Raw genomic sequence first — 25702 nt, 5'->3', positions numbered from 1 at the left:
TCAATATTGACCGTCTGGTGATGTCCATGTGTAGAGTCTTCTCTTGTGTTGTTGGAAGAGGGTGTTTCTATGACCAGAGCTTTCTCTTGGAAAAACTCTACTAGTCTTTGCCCTGATTCATTCTGCACTCCAAGGCCAAATTTGCCTGTTATTCAAGGTATATCTTGACTTCCTACTTTTGCATTCCCCTATAATGAAAAGGACATCTTTTTGGGGTGTAATTCTAGAAGGTCTTGTAGGTCTTCATAGAACCGTTCAACTTCAGCTTCTTCAGCATTACTGGTCAGGGCATAGACTTGGATTACTGTGATATTGAATGATTTGCCTTGGAAACAAACAGAGATCATTCTGTCATTTTTGAGTTTGCATCCAAGTACTGCATTTCAGACTCTTTTGTTGACTATGATGGCTACTCCATTTCTTCTAAGGGATTCTTCCCCACAGTAATAGAAACAATGGTCATCTGAGTTAAATTCACCCATTCCAGTCCATTTGAGTTTGCTGATTCCTAAAATGTCGATGTTCACTCTTGCCATCTCCTGTATCACCACTTCCAGTTTGCCTTGATTCATTGACATTCCAGGCTCCTTTGCAATATTGCTCTTTACAGCATCAGACTTGACTTCCCATCATCAGTCACATCCACAACTGGGTGGTATTGTTGCTTTGGCTCTGTCTCTTCATTCTTTCTAGAGTTATTTCTCCAGAAATAACTGGAGAAATAGAAGAGCTAACGACTATCCTTCTAAAATTCTTTCAAAAAATGGCAGAGGAAGGAACACTTCCAAACTCATTATACAAGGCCACCATCACTCTGATACCAAAACCAAAGACAACACACAAAAAAGAAAACTACAGCCCAATACCTCTGATGAACCCAGATGCGAAAATCCTCAACAAAATTTTAGCAAACAGTATTCAGCAATACATCTAAAAGATCATAAACCATGATCAAGTTGGGTTTATTCCAGGAATGCAAGGATTCTCCAATATATGCCAATCAATCAATGTGATACACCATATTAACAAAATGAAAGATCAAAACGAGATGATAATCTCAACAGATGCAGAAAAAGCCTTTGACAAAATTCAGCACCTATTTGATTAAAATAAATTAAAATTCCTTATGATTAAAGTAATTTATGCACATTCAAAAAAATGTGCATAAAAGAAACCTAGCTCAACACAGTAACAGCCTTATATGATAAGCCTATAGCAAGTATTATTCTCAGTGGTGAAAAATTGAAAGCATTCCATGTAAGATTAGGAACAAGACAAGGATGTCCACTTTAACCACTATTATTCAACATAGTTCTGAAAGTTCTAACTATAGCAATCAGAGAAGAAAAAGAAGTAAAATGAATCCAGATCAGAAAAGAAGAAGTAAGCTCTCACTGTTTGCAGATTACATAATACTGTACATAGAAAACCCTAAAGATAGTATCAGAAAATTACAAGAGTTAATCAGTGAATTTAGCAAAGTTGCAGGATACAAAATCAATACACAGAAATCACGTGAATTTCTATATACTAACAATGAAAAATCAGAAACAGAAATTAAGGAATCAATCCAATTCTCCACTGCAACAAAAAGATTAAAATATCTAGGAATAAACTTACCTAAGGAGACAAAAAACTGTACACAGAAAAGTATAAGACATTAATGAAAGAAATCAAAGATGACTTAAACAGATGAAGAAATATTCCATTTTGCTGGGTAGGAAGAATCAATATTGTAAAAATGACTATACTACCCAATGCAATCTACCAATTCAATGAGATCCCTATCAAATTACCAATTGCATTTTTCACAGAACTAGAACAAAAAAGTTCACAATTCATATGGAAACACAAAAGTCCCCAAATAGCCAAAGCAACCTCGAGAAAGAGGAATGCAGCTGGAGGAATCAACCTTCCTGACTTCAGATTATACTACAAAGCTTCAGTCATGAAGACAGTATGATACTGGCACAAAAACAGAAATATAGACCAATGGAATAAGACAGAAAGCCCCCCAGAAATATAGCCATGCAACTATGGGTACCTTATTTTTTACAAAGGAGGCAAGAATATACAATGGGGCAAAGACAGCCTCTTCAATAAATGGTGCCCAGAAAACTGGACAGCTACATGTAAAAGACTGAAATTAGAACACTTCCTAACACCATACACAAAGATGAACTAAAAATAGATTAAAGACCAAAATGTAAGACCAGAAACTATAAAACTCTTAGAGGAAAATATAGGCAGAACACTTGACTACATAAGTGAAAGCAAGATCCTCTATGACCCACGTCCTAGAGTAATGGAAATAAAAACAAAAGTAAACAAGTGGGACCTGATTAAACTTAAAAGCTTTTGCAAAGCAACGGGAACTATAAGCAAGGTGAAAAGACAACCCTCAGAATGGGAGAAAATAATAGCAAATAAAACAACTGACAAAGGATTCACTTCCAAAATACACAAGTAGCTCATACAACTCAGTACCAGAAAAACAAACAACCCAGTCAAAAAGTGGGAAAAAGCCCTAAACCGACATTTCTCCAAAGAAAATATACAGATGGCTCACAAATACATGAAAAGATGCTCAACATCACTCATTATTAGAGAAATGCAAATCAAAACTACAACTAACTCACCTCACACCGGTCAGAATGGCCATCCATCAAACAGTCTACAAACAAATTCTGGAGAGAGTGTAGAGAAAAGGGAACACTCTTGCACTGTTGGTGGGAATGTAAATTGATACCACCTCTATGAAAGACGGTATGGAGATTCCTTTAAAAACTAGGAATAAAACCACCATATGACCCAGCAATCCCACTCCTAGGCATACACCCTAAGGAAACCAAAACTGAAAGAGACGCATGTATCCCATTGTTCACTGCAGCACTATTTACAACAAATAGAACATGGAAGCAACCTAGATGTCCATCGACAGATGAATGGATAAAGAAATTGTGGTATATATACACAATGGAATATTACTCAGTCATAAAAAGGAACATATTTGAGTCAGTTCTGATGAGGTGGATGAATCTAGAACCTATTATACAGAATGAAGTGAGTCAAAAAGAGAAAGATAACTATCATATTCTAACGCCTAATGGAATCTAGAAAAATGGTACTGAAGAATTTATTTACAGGGCAACAATGGAGAAACAGACATAGAGAATAGACTTATGGACATGGAGAGAGGGCAGGAGAGGATGAGATGTATGCAAAGAGTAACATGGAAACATACATTACCATATGTAAAATAGATAGCCAACGGGAATTGCTGGGATGGCTTAGGAAAGTCAAACAGGGGCTCTTTATCAACCTAGAGGGGTTGGATGGGGAGGAAGATGGGAGGGAGGTTCAAAAGGGAGGGGATATATGTGTACCTATGGCTGATCCATGCTTAAGTTTGACAGAAAACAGCAAAATTCAGTAAAGCAATTATCCTTCAATAAAAAATAAATTAATTAAAAAAAATAGAGAGAACTACTTTATGACCCATAAATTCCACTCCTGGGTATATAGCCAAAAAAAAAAAAAAAGACCAAAAACACTAATTCTAAAGATACATGCACCCTAATACTTACAACAGCATTATTTACAATTGCCAAGTTAGGGAAGCAACCTAAGTGGCCATCAACAGATGAATGGGTAAGGAAGATGTGGCATGCACACATGTCCGTGTGTATGTGTGTGTGTGTTTTTAATGGAATTATTGCTGCTGCTGCTAAGTCGCTTCAGTCATGTCTGACTCTGTGTGGCCCCATGGACTGCAGCCTACCAGGCTTCTCTGTCCATGGGATTCTCCAAGCAAGAACACTGGAGTGGGTTGCCATTTCCTTCTCCAATGCATGAAAGTGGAAAGTGAAAGTTAAGTCACTCAGTCGTGTCTGACTCTTAGCGACCTCATGGACTGCAGCCTACCAGGCTCCTCCATCCATGGGATTTTCTGGGCAACACTACTGGAGTGGGGTCCCATTGCCTTCTCCCAATGGAATTATTACTCAGCCAGAAAAAAGCATGAATTGTTGCCATTTACAACAACATAGATGGACTTGGGAGGGTATTATGCTAAGTGGAATAAGTCAGACTAAAAAAGACAAATACTGTATCACTTTATATGTGAAATCTAAAAAAATATAACAAACTAATGAATATAAAAGACTCACAGATATAGAGAACAAACTAGTGGTTACCAGTGGGAGAGGAAAGTGGGAAGGGGCATTATAGGGGTAGGAGATTAAGAGATATAAACTATTATGTGTAAAATAAACTACAAAAACATATTATACAACACAGGGGATATAGCCAATATTTTATAATACCTATAAGTGGAGTATACCTCAAAAATGGTCAGTCACATATTGTATACCTGTCATATGTAATACTGTACCTTAACTATACTTCAATTGTTTTTAAGCATACATCTTCTGTAAGAAAACTATAGAGACTATGACCTGTTCACCAAAATCTCCCCCTTTCCCCCACTAGCTGGGAGTAGACATGCGGCCCTCAAACTAGAGATGAATTTCATGCCTCCATATAACTCTATAACTATATGTAGATGTCCAAGGGAATGCAGATGTATGTCCAGGGAATAGGAACAAATGTGATATACGCCACTCCAAGTCTTAAAAGGACAAAGGTCTATCATCCATGCTCTATCTCCTTTCTGGGAAGTGAAACCTGGGCAAACCTGCAACCCTGTTTAGACCATGCAATCAAGGAATACCTCAGGGGATGATTTTTCAAGCCAGTGGATTTTGGGTCTCTTTATTATAGACCCTTATTCTTTCATTCTAACCAATGTAGCATGGCTTAGAAAAATGTCATAACTAATGTTTATGGCAAATATAAAATAACAAGTAACAGCAGTTATTACAAGTGCTTTTGTATTTTTGCTTTCATGATACCCTGTATACATAGTGCCTTTGTAATTAAAAAAAAAAAAGTAAAAGCAGGATTTCAATGAATTTTAAAATATAAATCATTATTTCTTCTCTGATTCTATCTTTGCCATTTTTACTTAATACAGAATTTACCTATTGAACAGAACAGTTAAAGTATATAGTTATATAGACTAAAAATATTCTCTATAGCAGGAGGGCAGCCTGTAAACTTTTTCTTTAAAGGGCTTGACAGTAAATATTTTAGGTTTTGAAGGCCATTGCTTTTCCATCACAACCACTCACCTCTGCCACTGGATAACAAAGGCAGACATAGACAATACATAAATAAATGGGCATGTCTGTGTTCCAATACAACTTCATTCACAAAGACAAGCAGCTGGCCTGTGGATCATAGTTTGCACACCACTGTCAATAGTATGATCCTCAAAGTATCATATTACATAACTTAGATTGTTTTTAAACATTAAAGTAAAGTAAGAGTAACTTTCATTCTCCATGACTGGAAAAATCTTTCCAAAAATTCAAGATGTCAAAACTGCAAAATAAACATGTTCTGTAGAAACTTTCTTATCCTATTCTTTCAAGAAATGAAAAGTAAGTTCTCCTGAACCCTAAACAATCAATAAATAGCATTTATGCAGTGTCTACACAAAGATGTTGTTCAGGATACAAAGACAAGGTCCTTAACATGCTGACATGATGGTAGGATATGTGGTAGGATATGTTTGTTATTGTTGAATTGCAAGTGTTAATTTATTTTATCTCCAATCTCCTGTACAGTCAATGATACACATCCAGCAAGATGGCTAGGTTACAAACGCTGACCATGTTCCTGACCTCTTCACATTCATACATTCTCATATTGAGTCATTTACCGAAAAATTATTTACTAAACACCTGTGTACCAAGCATCTAAGAGCAGATAAAGTATGTAACATGAGACTTCTTGAAATTTCTTTTGAAACAGCTCTCATTGCTTAAGACAAAGTTTATGCTAAGGGAAATCAGGAGATAGCTTAGAGTAGTCCTATGTAAGCACACTGCTGAATTTTCATGTCATCTTTAAAAACTCTGGTACAGTTTATATCTTACTCTATTATACAACCATTTTAAGTAATATTTTTAAATGTTCGCCATTCAATGGAAGGTATTGGTATTTAAATATATATATGTATTATATACATACTATATATAATGGCAACCCACTCCAGTATTCTTGCCTGGAGAATCCCCATGGAGAGAGGAGACTGGTGGGCTACAGTCCATAGGGTCGCGGAGTCAGACACGACTGAAACTACTTAGCATGCACAGGTAGACAAACATAGAAATATAGATGTGTATGTATGAATGGCTTAATATACATTAATATATTAACTAGCTCTGTCCACTGAGAGACCTTGAAACCATAACACTCCAGTAAGAATGACATCTAGTACTCTGAGCTTGGTTTCTAAATCTCATTCTCAAATACACAGAGAGAGGGCTCATGGATAAGTGATTGTTTCTAGGGCTACAGCAGGGAAAACACAAGATGAGCCTGGAGCATCTTGCAGTGTCAGAAAGTAAGGAAGTGCTCAAAAAAGGATTGGATATTTCACAATGACACAGGAAACAACTGAAAGGAACTCACAATGACCAAAGCTGGAACAATTTGAGCAACAAAATAAACAATGGCAACATGAGATTATAACCTAGAGAATAAAATATCCATTAACCCACAGTTATACATAACATATATAATTTAATAAATAAATGAGAAAGAAGAAACAGTTCTTATTTATAGAAGAAATACAATAAATAAATGAAGATAGGAAGAGGAAAATAGAAAATTACCATTAGGCAAACATTAGTATATATTGGGGGAGACGATTTGAAACTATTAACAACTAAAAGCAAAGTGGGATCCTGGACTAGATCCTGAAGCAGAAAAATAACATTACTGAAAAAAAAACTAGTGAAATTCAAATTAGGTCTACAGTTTAGTGGTTAGTATTCACCAATATTAATTTCTAAGTTGTGACAATGGTACTATGGCTACAGAAGATATTAACATTAAGGGGAGCTAAATAAAGTGTATACAGAAACTCTCTGTACTAATTTTGCAATTTAACCACAAATCTAAAATTTTTTCAAAAAATCTTAATACTTTAGTGCATTATAATGTTTATAAAATTTATACAAGAGGAAGATGCTCCACTGTCTATCCCTTGGCTTCACATGCCACCACCACCTAAAGTGCCAGAACACCACTACAGTTTGAAAAGCATGATTCTAATCTATTCAACTGCTGCTGCTAAGTCTCTTCAGTCGTTTCCGACTCTGTGCGACCCCATAGACCACAGCCCACCAGGCTCCCCCGTCCCTGGGATTCTCCAGGCAAGAACACTGGAGTGGGTTGCCATTTCCTTCTCCAATGCATGAAAGTGAAAAGTGAAAGTGAAGTTGCTCAGCCGTGTCCAAATCTTAGCAACCCCATGGACTACAGCCTACCAGGCTCCTCCGTCCATGTGATTTTCCAGGCAAGAGTACTGGAGTGGGGTGCCATTGCCTTCTCCAAATCTATTCAACAGTAGAACTTAATTGAGAAATAAGCAAAAATGCAAGGTAGTGATTTCTACTGTCTACAAATTAGAATTAGTTAGAATAATTCAACTAATTTATTTTTAATAAATATATACAGGTACATCAACAACAAAGACAGTGTGGTATATTTTGAAGAATGCTGGAATAGGAATAAGATCTGAGTTTTGTCCCAGCCATCTGCTTGTTTGACTATAGGCAAACTTCAACTTTCTCATCAACAGATGACTCTCTTACAAACTACTGTGAATCTACTTCCTGTAGATCAGCAAGGACCAATGTTGCACTGAGTATGTACGAGGTAACTCTAAATTCCCATCACTAGAACAGTGGCTTGGCATATATAATATTTATCAAATATTTAAGAGCTGCTATATTCCAGACCTCTCAAGCACTGGGGATATAAAGATGACTAAGACCTGATCCCTAATTTCTAAGAGTCTAACAGGGCCAACAGATTTATAAATAATAATAATACTGTATGGAAAATATTACAAGGATATACAGAATGCTTGAAAGTACAGACAAATAGAAAAATTAATACTACTTGGATTCTTAAGGAATACATCACTAGAAAGTGGTATACTAGCTATGTCCTAAAGGAGGAGTACTCTATTCACATAGAATAGAGGCCAGCATGAAAAAAAGGCATAAAGATGTAAGAGAATACTGTATACTTCAAGAGTATATGATGGAATATTGCTGAAGCAGGTGGTAGGTGGCAGGGAAAATTTCTCTGAGACTTTACAATTGCAAATTTGAACCACAGGTGACTATGTTTTAATGCATACTACTCACATAAACCAAGAATCATCAAGCTGAGAAATTAACATACAAATTGTTTTGATCCAGTGCTGTAGACAGAATAATGGGGAACCATTATTCCCCAAAGATGCCCATATCCGAATCCCCAGAAGCTGTGAATAACAGCTTATTTGTTATTTGCCATCTTATATGGCAAAAGGGACTTTGCTAACATGTAAATTAAGTATCATAAGTAGAAGGAATATCCTACATTATCCATGTAGGCCCCAATGTAAACAGAAGGTTCCTTATGAGGGAAGCAAGAAAGTCAAAGGCAGAAAAACAAGATGGCATGATAGAGGTTGAATTGAGGCTCTTGAAGACAGAGCAAGGGGACAAGAGCCAAGGAATGCAGGTGTCCTCTGGAAGCTGAAAAAGATAAGGAAACAGATGCTCCCCTGAATCCTCCAAAAGGAATGAAACACTGCCTGCCTATGACCTGATTTCAGACCCGTAAAATTCATTTCATACTTCTGACCTGCAGAACTGTAAAAGAATAAATTTTGTGTTGTGATACGATACTACATGGGGTATCCCAGGTGGTACAGTGGTAAAGAATCCACCTGACAATGCGAGAGACAAAGAAGATGCTGGGAGATTTCTGGATTAGGAAGATCACCTGGAGAAGGAAATGGCAACCGACTCCACTATTCTTGCCTAGGAAACTCCATGGACAGAGGAGCCTGGTGGACTACAGTCCATGGAGTCACAAAGAGCTGGACATGACTTAGTGACAAAGAGCAAGAGCAGCAAACTACTACATATGTGACAGTTTGTTACAGGGGCAACAGGAAACTCATATAGTCAGTAATAGCATCAGGTGACCAGGCAAAAGAAAATGCAAAACCACTTAGTATGAATATATCCCATCAGCCAGGTCACAAGAGCATTCCCACAGATAAAGCGCCACTAAAAAAAATCTGGAAAAATATTTTAGGGAAAGAAAAGAAGAAAAAGTACTGAACCTGAAGATAGAAAAATAACAAACAGGAATGTTAAACCTCAAAGAAGTTCACATAAAACTTCACATGCTTTAAAAAAATGAACTGAAACACATGGGAAGAACATGACAGCTTTTAAAAAATTACTCAATAGGACTCCTAGAAATGAATGTCATTTAGGAAAATAATAGCTAGGTAAAATAAAAAATTAGACATATTTCAAGACAGAATTGGGCTTTCCAGGTGGCACAGTGTCAATTAAGGAGACACAAGAGACATGGGTCAGGAAGATCCCCTGGAGTAGGAAATGGCAACTTGCTCCAGTATTCTTACCTGGAAAATTCCATGGACAGAGGAGCCTAGCGAACTACAGTCTATGGGGTCGCAAAGAGTTGGACATGACTGAGTAACTGAGCACACACACAAGACAAAACTGGCATTCCCTGGTGGCTCAGCAGTAAAGAATCCACCTGCAGTGCAGAAGATGTGGGTTATGCAAGTTTGATCCCTGGGTCAGGAAGATCCCCTAGAGGAGGAAATAGCAACCAACTCCAATATTCTTGATGGGATAATCCCATGGACAGAGGAGCCTGGTGGCCTACAGTCCATGCAGTTGCAAAAGAGTGGCACATGCTTTAGCAACTAAACAGTAACAACAACAAGACAGAACTAATGAACTAGAGGTCTGCAAACATTTCCTATAAAGAGCCAGATAGTAAATTTTCAGGCTTTGCAGATAATACAGTTTTTGTTGAAGCTACTTAACTCTGCCTTTGTAGTGTAAAAGCAGCCACAGTCAATATGCCACTATGTAAACAGGTGTTAAGTATATAATCATGGTTGTATTCCAATAAGACTTTATTTTAAAAAACAAGTGGAGAATTCTCTGGTATTACAGTGGATGGGAATCCATCTGCCAATGCAGGGGACACAGGTTCGATCCCTGTTCTGGAATGATTCCACATGCCATGGGGCAACTAAGTCCATGAGCCATAACTACTGAGTCCATGTGTCTAGACCCCATGCTCTGCAACAAGAGAAGCCACTGTAATGAGAATCCCATGGACTGTAACACAGCACAACAAAAATTAAATAAATAAAAACAAGTGGCTAACCTGTGGGCCATAGTTGGTAACCCCAGAACAAGAAGATAAAGGTGAGGAAACTACTCAGAATGTAGTATCAAAAGGTAAAAAGATGAAAAATATGAACGAGATATTAAAAGGTCTTTCCCTTCTTCAGAGGATCTTCCCGACCCACGGATCAAAGCCAGGTCCTCCCACATTGCAAGTGGATTCTTTACAAGCTGAGCCACAAGGGAAGCCCTTAAAAGGCCTAGGGGATAGAATGAGAAGGTGCAATACATAAGAGAATTTCTAAAAGGAAGAATAAGAGAGAAATAATGTTTGAAGAAACAGTTGAGTGTTTTCCCACCAAGAAAAGGCATAAATCATCTGATTTCAAGAAACAAAACAATTTCTGAATAAGTATAAATAGAAATAAAATCCACAGCTCAACAAATTACTATACAACTATAAGGACAAACAGAATATTAAAACAATCAGAAAAAAAAGAGAATTCATGTAACAAAGAATGACATTTCTCAACAACAACAAAAGAAGCTAAAGGACAAAGTCTGAAAGAAAATTACCTTCAGTGTGTAATCACAGAATCAACTAAACTATAATTTGAGATTGAGAGTGAAACAAAGGCATTAACAGACAGACAGAGCTTAATACTAACATTCAGGTTGAAGGAACTTAAGGAAGCAGGATATTGTCTCCAGAATGAAGAGTAAGTAAAGAAAAAAAAAAAGACCGATAAACACAACAGCATATCCAAGCAAGTATTAAGTACAAAAAATGAAGTGTTAGTCACTCAATTGTGTCTGACTCTTTGTGACCCCATGGAGTGTAGCCCAGCAGACTTCTCAGTCCATGTGGGATTCTCCAGACAAGAATACTGGAGTGGATAGCCATTCCCTTCTCCAGAGGATCTTCCCAATCCAGGGATCGAACCTGGGTCTCCTACATTGCAGGCAGATTCTTTACCATCTGAGACACCAGGGCAGCGCATCAACTATTAATAAAAAAGATAGAAGATCAAAGTATTACCAAAATGCTAGGTAGCAATATGCAAGGGGTGGTCATTGTATTGCTTGAAAAGAGTACTTTGATGACTCTGAAAGTTTAATTTGAATATATATGCCAAAAGTTTAAGCATATTCTAGACCAAAGGAAGAGAAATTTCATCTCTAATTCCAATCCAGTTGTGAAGAGGGAAAAAGTACAAATATACCTCTACCCAATACAAGACAGAAAGCTAAGAGAAGAAAAAAAAAAAGGAATGGTACAGTAAAGGGAACACACAAATAAGAGTAGAAATATATACAAATATTAGTAAATCATGATAAATATACTAAATTCAGTTAAAAAAAAACAGATTGCCAGATTGAAGTAATAAAGTAAAATCTGTTGCTGCTGCTGCTGCTGCCAAGTCACTTCAGTTGTGTCCGACTCTGTGCGACCCCACAGACGGCAGCCTACCAGGCTCCCGTCCCTGGGATTCTCCAGGCAAGAACACTGGAGTGGGTTGCCATTTCCTTCTCCAATGCATGAAAGTGAAAAGTGAAAGTGAAGTCCCTCAGTCGTGTCCATGGACTGCAGCCCACCAGGCTCCTCTCTTCATGGGATTTTCCAGGCAAGACTGGAGTGGGGTGCCATTGTCTTCTCCAAAAGTAAAATCTACTTATATGCTATTTGTAAGATGCATACATATTAAGATGCAGAAAGACTGAAAATAAAAGGGCAGAGAAGAAATCTTGGGGGAAAAAACAAGGAAACCTGAAATTGCTATGTAATATAAAAAACAAACTTTAAGGCAAAAGGCATTAGCAGGGGGAAAAAACATAAGGTAAACTACATAAAGATATCATCAAATCTAAATCTACATGCTTTTATGAATACTCAAGAATACATAAAGCAAAAATTAATAGAATTATAAAGAAAAAATAAGAATGCCACAGTCAGTAAAAGTGATTTCTAATAAACACCTCCCAATTAATAGAGCAATCAGATAACAGATATTCTGAACCAACAAAATTAACAAGTTTGATCTAATGAAGAGATGGATCTCCATATCCAACAATCAGCAAAAGTTTTCCTTTTTAGTTTTATTTCTACATTAAATTTACTCATAAAAACATTCTAAAAATGTACAATTTTTCCTTTAAACAAAGTATACTAAAACATAAAAAAACCTTTTAAGTCACATGGAATCATATAGCTATAAACCATAAAGCAATTCTCAAAAACACTAAATAACTGAAATCATGCAGAGCTAATTATCTGACATTAATGTAATTAAATTAGAAATTGATTATTCAAAAAAGAATAATTAAAAATTATATTTGGTAAGAAATGTATGAAAAACTCTCAAAACTCAACAGTAAAACAATCCAACTTGAAAACAGTCTAAAGACATGAAGATGTTTTATCAAAGAGAATACACAGATACCATATAAGCACCTGAAAACTGGCCAACATCCTTAGACATTAGGGAAGTGTGAAGTAAAACCCCAATGAGATATCACTACACACTAGCCAGAATTGAACCTTCCTCAATCCCCCACCAAAAAGAGTTAACAACAACAAATGCTGTCAAAGATAACAGAAACTGGAACACTCATACATTGCTAGTGGGACTGTAAAATGGTATAGGCACTCTGAAAACTAGACTGCATTTCTTAATAAACTAAAATAAACATGCCATTACCATATGACCCAGCAAGTGAACTGCTGAGCATTTATCCCAGAAAAATAAAAACTTAAGTTCACACACACAAAAACCTATAGATAAATGTTAACACAACAATTCTATCGGAGCCAAAAACTAGAATCAGTTCAAATGCCATTCAACAGGTGAATGGTTAAACAAACTATGATACATACAGAATACAGAATACTACTCAGTAATAAAAAAGGGGAAAAAAAACTACTGATAAATCTCCAAGTAACAACTTGGATGAACTATGCTGAGTGAAAAAAGCCAAAGCCAAAATGTACACTGTACAATTTCATCCTCAAAATGACAAAATTATACAGCTAAAATCAAGTTGCTGAGGCTAGAAATAGGGGAGGTAGAGGAAGGAGGTGGGTACAGACATAGAAAGACAAAATGAGGAATCCATGGTGCTGGAACTACTCAGTATCCTGATTTTTTTCTATACTGAATCAAATTTAAACATGATAAAAAGTTACATATTTTTTCCTCATTCTCTTTTTCTGGCGAGCATATTGTAGGACACATAAAAAGGTAACAGTGGGTTGCAGGCAGGAAGAATGAATAGGCACATTAGAACTTTACTTTCTCACTTCCCTGTTTTGTCACGAGTGTTCAAAATTATAAATTCAGTAAGATATTGAAATAAAAAATGTATCTAGAAATTTAAAAACATATTTCTAAATAACTAATGGATCAAAAAAGAGATCATATGGCTATAAGACTTAAAACTTATACAAGATAGCTACTGTGATCCTAAGAGGGAGCTAAAACCATAAACACACTAAAAATAAAGCTAAAATACAAAGAACTAAGAATTCAATTCTAGAAGTTAGAAAAAGGACAAGACCAATCTCAAGCCAAAGAAAGGAGGATGGAAACAATAAAGATAAGCATAGATATTAATTAGATAGAAAACAAAGATACCAAAGAAAGTTACAATAAAGCAAAACCTGGTTCTCTGAAAAGACTAATAATATAGACAAATCTCTACCAAGACAGAGCAGTGAAAAACAGAAAAAGGAAAAATTAATAGTAAGAATTTTAAGTTTCCATTGCTATCAAGAATAGTATGGCAGTTTCTCAAAACACTTAAAAATAGAATTACTATATGATCTGGTAATCCCAATTCTGGGTATATATCCAAAAGAACTAAATGCAGGATCTTGAAGATATATTTGCACATTCATGTTCATAGCAGCATTATTTACTATGTGCCAGAGGTGGAAGTGAGTCAAGCATTTATCAACAGATGAAAGAATACGTTGTATTGGGTAAACATACAATGGAATATTATTCAATCTTAAAAAGGAAGGAAATTCTAACACATGATACAAAATAGATGAGCCTTGAGGACACTATACTGTTTGAAATAAGCCAGTTACAAAAAGACAAATAATATCTAATTCCCATTATATGAGGTATCTGTGTGCATGTGTACTAAGTCGTTTCAGTGGTCTGACTCTATGTGACCCTACATACTGTAGCCTGCCAGGCTCCTGTTTCCATGGGGAATCTCTAGGCAAAAATATTGGAGTGGGTTGCTGTGCCCTCCTCCAGGGAATCTTCCCAACTCAGGGATTGAACTCCTTGTCTCATGTCTACCACTAGCACCACCTGGGAAGCCTATATGAGGTATCTAGAGAAGTAAAATTCATGGAGACAGAAAGCAGAATGAGAGTTGCCAGGAGCTGGGGGGAAAAGAAATGAGGAGTTATTGTTTAATGGGCATACTGTTTCAGGTTTATAACATCAAAAGAGTTCTGAAGATCTGCTATACAACAATTAGGAATATACTCAAAACTATTCAACTATATATGCTTAGAAATAGTTAAGATGGCAAGTTTTATGTTATTTTTTTTTAAACTACAATTTAAAGGTTATTTTTTTTTAATAAAGTATGGGAAACTATGTACATGGAACAGGGATATATGGTACTATTGTAGATGTAAAGCACAAATAAAAGGACTAGCATAGGAAAAGAGGTATCAGATTTCTGGTGCCAGAGGCTGGAGGTGGGGCAGGTATGGGAGGGGGTACTGTATGAAGGCAGTCAAAAGGTTCAATGGGGATATTACATCGCTAATACTTATAAGTACTAGGGACATAATCTACAACATGGCAAATATAACTTAACACTGCCTTATGTTATATATGAAAGTTAAGACTTCACATCACAAGGAAAATTTTCTTCTATTTCTTTCATTTTGTACCTATGTGAGATGATGAATGCTCACTGAACTTATTGTGCTAATCATTTCATGATGTAAGTCAAATCATTATGCTATATACCTTACACTTACACAGTATTGTATGGCAATTTTATCACAATAAAACTCAAAGGAGAAAACTAAAACAACAACAACAAAAAAAAGGAAATAAAAGGACATGGGAAAGATTGAATCATCTTTCCCTATGAATCTTCTATTTCTCTTCTCCTTTCCCTATGAAGAAGTGAAAGGCAAAGGAGAAAAGGGAAGATAAACCCATCTGTATGCAGAGTTCCAAAGAATAGCAAGAAGAGACAAGAAAGCCTTCCTCAGTGATCAATGCAAAGAAATAGAGGAAAACAATAGAATGGGAAGGAGTAGATATCTCTTCAAGAAAATTAGAGACACCAAGGGAACGTTTCATGCAAAGATGGGCTCAATAAAGGACAGAAACAGTATGGACCTAACAGAAGCAGAAGATATTAAGAAGAGGTGGCAAGAATACAAAGAAAAACTATACAAAAAAAGATCTTCAAGACCCAGATAACCATGATGGTGTGATTACTCACCTAGAGCCAGACATCCTGGAAAGCGAAGTCAAGTGGGCCTTAGGAGCATCTATACGAACAAAGCTAGTGGAGGTGATGGAATTCCAGCTGAGCTATTTCAAGTCCTAAAAGATGATGCTGTGAAAGTACTACATTCAATACACCAGCAAATTTGAAAAACTCAGCAGTGGCCATAGGACTGGAAAAGGTCAGTTTTCATTCCAATCCCTAAAAAAGGCAATGCCAAAGAATGTTCAAACTACCACACAACTGCATTCATTTCATACACTAGCAAAGTAGTGCTTAAAATTCTCCAAGTTAGGCTTCAACAGTATATGAACTGAGAACTTCCAGGTGTTCAAGCTGGTTTTAGAAAAGGCAGAGGAACCAGAGATCAAATTGCCATCATCCACTGGATCATCAAAAAAGCAAGAGAATTCCAGAAGAGCATCTACTTCTGCTTTATTGACTATGCCAAAGCCTTTGATTTTTGTGGATCACAACAAACTGAAAAATTCTGAAAGAGATGAGAATACCAGACAACCTTACCTGCCTCCTGTGAAAACTTTATGCAGGTCAAGAAGCAGCATTTAGAACTGGACATGAAACAACAGACTGGCTCCAAATTGGCAAAAGAGTACATCAAGGAGATATATTATCACCTTGCTTATTTAATTTATATGCAGAGCACATCATGGAAAATGCCAGGCTTGATGAAGCACAAGCTGGAATCAAGATTGCCAAGAAAAATATCAGTAACTTCAAATATGCAGATGACACCAACCTTATGGCAGACAGCAAAGAGAACTAAAGAGCCTCTTAATGAAGGTGATAGAGGAGAGTGAAAAATCTGGCTTAAAATTCAACATTCAAAAAACTAAGATCATGGCATCCAGTCCTATCACTTCATGGCAAATAAATGGGGAAACCATGGAAACAGTGAGAGACTTTATTTTTGGAGGCTCCAAAATCACTGCAGATGATGACTGTAGCCATGAAATTAAAAGATGCTTGCTTCTTGGAAGAAAAGCTATGACAAATCTAGACAGCATATTAAAAAGCAGAGACATTACTTTGCCAACAAAGGTCTGTCTAGTCAAGGCTATGGTTTTTCCAGTGGTCATGTATGGATGTGAGAGTTGGACCATAAAGAAGGCTGAGTACCAAAGAATTGATGATTTTGAACTGGGGTGCTGGAGAAGACTCTTGAGAGTCCCTTGGATGCAAGGAGATCAAACCAGTCAACCCTGAAGGAAATCAATCCTGAATATTCATTAGAAGGACTGATGCTGAAGCTGAAGCTCCAATACTGCCACCTGATGCAGAGAGTCAACTCATTAGGAAAGACCTTTATGCTGGGAAAGACTGAAGGCAGGAGGAGAAGAAAACGACAGAGATAGTTGCATGGCATCACCGACTCAATGGACAGGAGTTTGAGCAAGCTCCAGGAGATGGTGAAGGACAGGGAAGCCTGGCATGCTGCAGTCCATGAGGTTGCAAAGAGTAGGACATGACTGAGCAACTGAACAACAAACAGCAACAGCAACATGAAGAGCCATAATGGAAAAAATGAAAAAAAATGAGAAAATATTTAAGCGTGGTATAGAGCAGAAAACCATCTTATAAATCAATATCTAGATGTATCTAAACTCTCAAAAGCTACCAAGTGTGAGGATCTAAAATAGAAGAAAACGTTCTGTCAGTTTGAAATACTATTTAAGGTATAAGTTTTTAACATTATCAAGTCTTTCTGACCTACTGCTTATCAAAATTAGATTTAACTTATATTCCTAATCAAAATTTATTTTATATTATCAGTAAACCCTATGTGATTTATAAAATATTCTTAATTCTGGGAAGATCTTGGGTTTTAGAAAAAGACATGCACTAGCTGGGTAAAGTTAGAATTCTTACTTAACCTCACTATGCCCCACATTTCCAATTTGTTAAATTAGGATAACACCACCCTCACTTGGCTGTGATGGGTATTAAATTACATGTGTAAAGAAGCTGATATAGGAAGTAGCTTACAGTGCAAACACAGCAGATAACTTTGGCAAATTTGAGATTTCATTTTCAGTTTTAGGTTAATTAATGTTATCAGAAATAAATTTGATTTATGTTCTTATTAAGCCTTTTTAAAGCATACTGGTCTAGTACCTCAGCATTCAAGGCAGCACATTTTTTGGCATGTGAATCCATATGTCAAAAAGACTGAAATAAGACATTAACACAGCAGTTGCACACAGAACAGATTTCCCTGGTGGCTCAGATGGTAAAGAATCCACCTGCAATGCAAAAGACCTAGGTTCGATCCCTGGATCAGGAAGATCCCCTGGAGGAGGGCATGGCAACCCACTCCAGTATTCTTGCCTGGAGAACCCCCATGGGCAGAGAAGCCTGGCAAGCTACGGTCGCAGAGTCAGACACGACTGAGTGGTTCACTGTGGGGTGTGTGTGTGCATATAACAGTGAAAGAGAATTCCAAGGGCAGGACTTAAGAAGAGAAAGTAATTCAATTTAGAAATTTCATTCAATGACTGGGGAATTAATATATTTTGAAAATACATTTAGAAAGGGTAAATGAATTAATACCACTTTTGGATTCCTACATACTTGCAATGGGATAATATATGAGAAGGCACTGTAAGCTGTAATAAATCTAGTTATTCTTTGCATTCTGGCATTTTGAAAAACCTGTTACTATCAAACAGCAAATATAAGTCATTATTTCATGTTTCCTTTCTACTCCATTTTAATGAACAATTAAAGTGCCAAAATACAAAGGTCAAAAGCATTAAATAGGTAGGTGGAAAGTTAAGGATTTGTTTCTGAAGGAAGCAGGAATGGAAAGATTTATACTTTACCTTAAAGTTGAATTTGCCATTTACTTCCTTTTTATCATCACATTTAAGGAAAAGGGGAAAAAACAAAATTCTAGATATTTTAGAAAACTCGTAGTTAAGATTTTACAAGAAAATCACATACTCTATTAGCTGATTTCTTCAACTATCGAATGCCACATCTAAAATACAACAGCATATACAGGGTTTACATACCCACATACATATATGATTAAAAGGGTAAGTATGAGGTTTCCAAGCCTTGTGGAAAATTATCATTTAGAAAAACAAAATCATTCATGTGAAAAATAGTTATGGTATGTTTGGTTTATATTTAAAGGAAAGAGATCACTATTTCACAAACTATAATAGGAGAACCCATACATTATATATTTCCCATGTTTTTGGTGAAAATTAAACAATTCTAATAATTTTTCTAACTTTAAAAGTTTATATTGGACATATATATGTACACACATATGTATGTATATTTAAATTTTAATTTTGTATAGAGATATTTAGGAAGTATCAAATGCTACCACTGATAAACTTACGAATCAACATGCAGAACCCTCTGGCCACTTCTTGAACATGCAGCTGCAATGATGGATTCAGGCAAACCTATAAAAACATACACCTGTATCATTTAGGATGTAGAAAAAAAAAAAAATATATATATATATATATAAAGCACAAAAAATGTTCAATTCATACCACTGTTGTATAGAAGAGTTTAACAAAAGAGGCTCATTCTTGTATTCAAAATTATAAAGTTTATATTATACTTGAATGATGCTTCTTGAACATATACTAGTAATACTGAAAATTTTATCATGTGGAAGGGAGATGTTTTAAAACTCAAGTACTTAAATTCTTTTTATCTGCCAATTACCATAAATGCTAACTGCTAAGTCACTTCAGTTGTGTCCGACTCTGTGCGACCCCATAGATGGCAGCCCACCAGGCACCCCCACCCTGGGATTCTCCAGGCAAGAGCACTGGAGTGGGTTGCCATTTCCTTCTCCAATGCATGAAAGTGAAAAGTGAAAGGGAAGTCGCTCAGTTGTGTCCGACTCTTCGCGACCCCATGGACTGCAGCCTACCAGGCTCCTCCACCCATGGGATTTTCCAGGTAAGAGTACTGGAGTGGGGTGCCATTGCCTTCTCCGTACCATAAATGAGCAACTGTCAAAATATTGTTCATACAAGCACTTTGTTTCAGAAACTATATTCACATATTAGCTGATCGGATTCTCTCAAATGCACTGACAGAAAAGGATCTGCATACACATTTTAGAGATGAAGAAGAAACTGGGGTGCAAACTGGTTAACCTGCTGCCCAATGCTTAGAAAAAAAGCTCTAGAGTTGAAATTTTAACATAAATCTAACTTCAAGTCACATTGTCTCTTAGGGGTAATGGTATATATTTTTCAGTTTAAGCAATAGGCTAACTAATTTTTAAAAAGGTCATTTACATGATACATCATTTCACTTCTGCTTAATACAGTAGTTTGATAAGAACATTACTGTTTTGAAATTAAATTAAGCCATATCATAAAGTTTGTTATCATAAAGTGAAAGTGAAGTCGCTCAGTCATGCCCGACTCTTTGTGACCCCATGGACTGTAGCCTGCCAGTCTCCTCCGTCCATGGGATTTTCCAGGCAAGAATACTGGAGTGGGTAGCCATTTCCTTCTCCAGGAGATGTTCCTGACCCAGGGATTGAACCTGGGTCTCCTGCACTGCAGGCCGACTCTTTACCATCTGAGCCACCAGGGAAGCCCCTTTGTTATCATAAAGGGAAATATATATTACTATTATTAATACCAATACCAAAAAATATTTACCAAAGATAATTTTATAATAAAAAAATCCAGATGTTCAGCTACATCAGCTAGTTACCACTCTATGTTATAAATTCAAGACTCTTCCATAACTTTTTATCATAAGAGTACCATTTCAACAGAGGCTAAAATATTTTACATCAGTCAGATGAACAAAGCTAGTTTAGTGAAATTCTATAGTGATGCTACTGACTCTTTCACTACAATGAGATACCATGGTCCTCTTGAATTTTTACCTAGTAGAAAAGAAACAGCATCCTTCTGGCAACAGTTTAAACAAAACATTAACCATCAAAGATTTCAAGAAAAGAGAATGCTTATCTTCTTTATGTAAAAAAGCAACAAGCATATGGAAGCAACCGATGTAGCCAATTTCTAGTTAAAAATCACATTAAACAAAAGCTGCATCTGCATTCATGGAAGAACTAGTTTTCCAGTGCTGGGTACTTTGTGGGTATAAAATGTTTAGTTCAAAAGAGACGTTCTGACCAAATGTAGTAGATATAGCCATTAAATATCAATTATTGGAAATAAGCCATTATAAAGTTGCAACCTTAACTTAAGATATAATTCAAAGGAAAAAAAGTGAAAGTTTATAGTGTAGAAAGAAATAGGAGGAAGAAATGACAATTCTAAAAAGCTAAGTACGCTTAGTTCTTCATAACGGTAAAAACTGTATTGTTCTAACATTTTACCTTAACTCTTTATACATAAACATGTATACATAAACTCTTTATACATAAAAAGTAAGTTTTCTTTTTAAAGAAATGCAGTCACTATGCTACTTTACAGGCTGCTAAGTGGTTTAGTGGGCTTCCCTGGTGGCTCAGATGAGAAAGAATCTGCCCGCAATGCAGGAGACCTGGGTTCGATCCCGGGATCAGCAAGATCCCCTGGAAAAGGGAATGGCTACCCAGTCCAGTATTCCTGCCGGAAGAATTCCATGGACAGAGGAGCCTGGTGGGCTACAGTCCATGGGGTCTCAAAGAGTTGGACATGACTGAGTGACCAACAGTGACTGACTAAGTGGCTTAGTTACAAAGGACAACAGCAAAGAAATATTCAGGAAGCAGAATTAGTGTGTTTATGTGTGTAATAAAGACAGCATTAATAATATACCACCAAATATCAGCACAGAGCTTTATGATTCACAATGTATTTTCATATACATCAGAATAATCACTTATTCTTCATTATATGCAGATGACATCACCCTTATGGCAGAAAGTGAAGAGGAACTCAAAAGTCTCTTGATGGAAGTGAAAGTGGAGAGTGAAAAAGTTGACTTAAAGCTCAACATTCAGAAAACGAAGATCATGGCATCCAGTCCCACCACTTCATGGGAAATAGATGGGGAAACAGTGGAAACAGTGTCAGACTTTCTTTTTCTGGGCTCCAAAATCACTGAAGATGGTGACTGTAGCCATGAATTTAAAAGACGCTTACTCCTTGGAAGGAAAGTTATGACCAAAAAAGCAGAGACATTACTTTGCCAACAGAAGTCCGTCTAGTCAAGGCTATGGTTTTTCCTGTGGTCATGTATGGATGTGAGAGTTGGACTGTGAAGAAGGCTGAGTGCCGAAGAATTGATGCTTTTGAACTGTGGTGTTGGAGAAGACTCTTGAGAGTCCTTTGGACTGCAAGGAGATCCGACCAATTCATCCTAAAGGAAACCAGTCCCGAATATTCACTGGAAGGACTGATGCTAGAGCTGAAACTCCAGCACTTTGACCACTTCATGCGAAGAGTTGACTCATTGGAAAAGACTCTGATGCTGGGAGGGATTGGGGGCAGGAGGAGAAGGGGACGACAGAGGATGAGATGGCTGGATGGCATCACTGACTCGATGGATGTGAGTCTCAGCGAACTCCGGGAGTTGGTGATGGACAGGGAGGCCTGGCGTGCTGCGATTCATGGGGTCGCAAAGAGTCAGACACGACTGAGTGACTGATCTGATCTGATCTGATCTGATAACCCTGGGAGGGAAGCAGTATTATCCATGTGGAAAAAAATGGGATGAGAAATGTTAAATTACTTGCCAAAGATCAAGCAATTCAGTAATTCAGTATCACAAATTCAAATTACCATGATAAATTCACTCTTTCCAATTTGGACTTGAGTCTGAGAATGAGGATGTAAGGGCAGGATGGTAACATAATGCAAGAGGAATGGTCCCAGTCAGACAGAGCAAAGTTTGAATTTTAGTTTTGCTGCTTAACTAGCTCTGCAACCTCAGGCCTTTAGTTCTTCATCCATCAATGGAAATACCACCATCTGCCTTGGAGGACTGTTAATTGTTAGCAGAGGGTATTTGTTCTATAAAGAATACCTATTTTTATTCTCTTCAGAGAGGTATTTTAGAAGCAGTACATTTTCACCTAAATACTACTCCAAACATACACCCATTTTTACCAGATGCCAACTCCAATGGCAAACAGTAATAAAATTACTCTTCTCTATCTGGCTCAAATTAGCTGTTACCTTGGATAGGCAAATAGGCATGTGGTTATTTCCAACGCTGCAATCAACATTGTCAGAAGACATGTCTCTACTGACAAAGTAAAGCCAAGAACGGATTTCAATACTGATCTGAATCCAAATCACACAAAACGAAAATGACCATCATTTGTGTTTTCCCTTAATAGTCTCACACAAGTTGGTGAAAGCAATAGACCATTCCAATGTTAAATGGCAAGAGCCTATTATCTTCATGCTTAAAATGATTAAAACAACAAGCTAATAACACAGCTAAAGTTTTCCTGGCCAGGATTTCATACTTCTTCCCACTCATTCAATAAACACCAAGTGCCTTGAACAGAGGAGGCACACAGTAGATTCTCTATAAACATTTGTTTGAAGAAAGAGAAGAAAGAGATAAGGTAATGGGGAAAGGGGGGGACAGAACAGACTGTGATAGATAGGAAAAAAAAAAAAAATAGATAAAGGTAATTTCTAGCCTAAAAGACCTCAGAGTCTAAACAACAAGAATTTAAAAGATTTAAAATAATAAATATAATTAAAACTGTTAAAGGAACACGAAGGAAAGAAGCATTCCCTCTGTAAAGGGTAGTCATGGAAAAGCTCTGAAGAGCAGAGGACACAAACCAGCTCAGTCTTTCAGATCTATAATAACTCAACTGAAAACTGTAGAAGAAAGTGGAAGGGAATATTCTTGGCAAAGGGTGAAGGAAGAGAGTATCAAAAAATAATGCCACATAGTGTAGCTGGAGCCAAACTGTGGTGTCTGAACTTGAACCTGTAAGCAACAGAGAGTCTAAGATTTTAGCCTTAAGAACAAGATCAAATCAGCATTTCAGAAAAATACCTCTAGTCACAGCATGAAGGATGAATTTGCATAAAACTGGAGCTTTAGCTTTCACATTTCTTAAATTCCTGTTTTGGAAAAGTTAACATAATTAAACCTTTTGGTCTTACTTACAATTTAGCAAAATACGTAACTGCTGGTTTTGTTTAAATTAATATTTATAAGCTCAATTTTAATAGCTTTTAAACCCTTGACTAATTTCAAAACAATGTTTTTTTTTAAGACTTGGCACCATAAAAAGTGAACTACTTACTTCTGAATCATTACTCAAATTCACACATCCCTGTGAGGCATTTTTATATGGAATATACATATGCTTACAATGAATTATACAATCTCTCCCACAAGGGAAAGCCAGACATGAGTTAGAAACAAATACCTTAGATCAGCTTCCCTGGTGGCTCAGCTGGTAAAGAATAGGCCTGCAATGCAGGAGACCTGGGTTCAATCCCTGGATTAGGACGATCCCCTAGAGAAGGGAAAGGCTACCCTGGCCTGGAGAATTCCATGGACTGTATAGTCCATGAGGTCGCAAAGGGTCAGACATGACTGAGCGACTTTTACACCTTAGATCAGGGTCAACTCACACAGCATTACACTGGAAATACACTGTAAAAACTTTGAGTACAAATATACAAGTACAATGTTATTCAACCATAATATGGGGCTAATAATATATTTCATAGGGGTACAGGGAGGAATATGGTAAAAATGATATAAAACACCTTACACAGGGTCTCCAAGCATGTTGCTTATATTCAATAAATGCCAGTTCCCTTCCTTTCTCTTCCTATCCCTTCAATAACAAACCTGAAGTTATCTAGTTAGAGTTATTAGGTTGGTACAAAAGTAATCGCAGTTTTGCATTGTTGAATTTTCCTGTTTCATACTGGAATACATTCTTAAATAAATGTGGCTATGTTATACATCATCTTAATACACATTTCTCGCTTTATGTTTTTTTGCTAACATTACTTGCTGTTTATTTTGTATTTATTTTACACTCCAGAAATGTTAGACAAAAAGCACATTTGAGCTATTTTTTTTATTCAAGTTAAAAATGGGTAGTAAAGTACCAGAGACAATTCACAACATGAACAAGGCATTTGACTCAGGAACTGCTAATGAATGTACAACGCAGCGGTAGTTCAAGAAGTTTTGCAAAGGAAACAAGAGCCTTGAAGATGAGGAGCACGGTAGTCAGCCATGGGAAGCTGACAACAACCAAGAGCCATCACTGAGGCTGATCCTCTTACAACTACACAAGAGGTTGCCCAAGAAGTCAACGTCAACCATTCTACAGTCAGAATGCCATACATAGCTGGCATTCTTCAGCACTCAGCTTTGTTTATGGTCCAACTCTCACATCCATACATGACTACTGGAAAAATGATAACTTTTACTCTATGGAGCTCTGCAGGCAAAGTATTGTCTCTGCTTCTTAATATGCTGTCTAGGTTGGTCATAGCTTTTTTTTCCAGGAGTGTCTTTTAATTTCATGGCTGCACAGGACATGGAAACAACCTAGATGTCCATCAGCAGATGAATGGATAAGAAAGCTGTGGTACATATACACAATGGAGTATTACTCAGCCATTAAAAAGAATACATTTGAATCAGTTCTAATGAGATGGATGAAACTGGAGCCAATTATACAGAGTGAAGTAAGCCAGAAAGAAAAACACCAATACAGTATACTAATGCATATATATGAAATTTAGAAAGATGGTAACAATAACCCTGTATACGAGACAGCAAAAGAGACACTGATGTATAGAACAGTCTTTTGGACTCTGTGGGAGAGGGAGAGGGTGGGATGATTTGGGAGAATGGCATTGAAACATGTATAATATCACATATGAAACGAGTCGCCAGTCCAGGTTCGATGCACGATACTGGATGCTTGGGGCTGGTGC

The 25702-nt window shown here is 36.8% G+C and overlaps 1 protein-coding gene across 6 annotated transcripts in view; it reads right to left on the bottom strand.

Moving 5' to 3' along the window:
- CHM (CHM Rab escort protein) overlaps positions 1–25702 on the bottom strand; it is a 260470-nt gene that overhangs the window by 211217 nt on the left and 23551 nt on the right. For all 6 annotated transcript variants that reach the window (XM_070785342.1, XM_070785343.1, XM_070785345.1 and 3 more), the window contains exon 2: positions 19171–19237. In XM_070785342.1, the coding sequence (XP_070641443.1) occupies positions 19171–19237 (67 nt within the window). The remainder of the gene's footprint in view (positions 1–19170; positions 19238–25702) is intronic.

This window comes from Bos indicus, chromosome X, assembly GCF_029378745.1.
Source record: "Bos indicus isolate NIAB-ARS_2022 breed Sahiwal x Tharparkar chromosome X, NIAB-ARS_B.indTharparkar_mat_pri_1.0, whole genome shotgun sequence".
Taxonomy (NCBI): Eukaryota; Metazoa; Chordata; class Mammalia; order Artiodactyla; family Bovidae; genus Bos; species Bos indicus.
The sequence above is the reverse complement of the archived record's forward strand: the minus strand, read 5'-3'. Positions and strand labels throughout refer to the sequence as shown.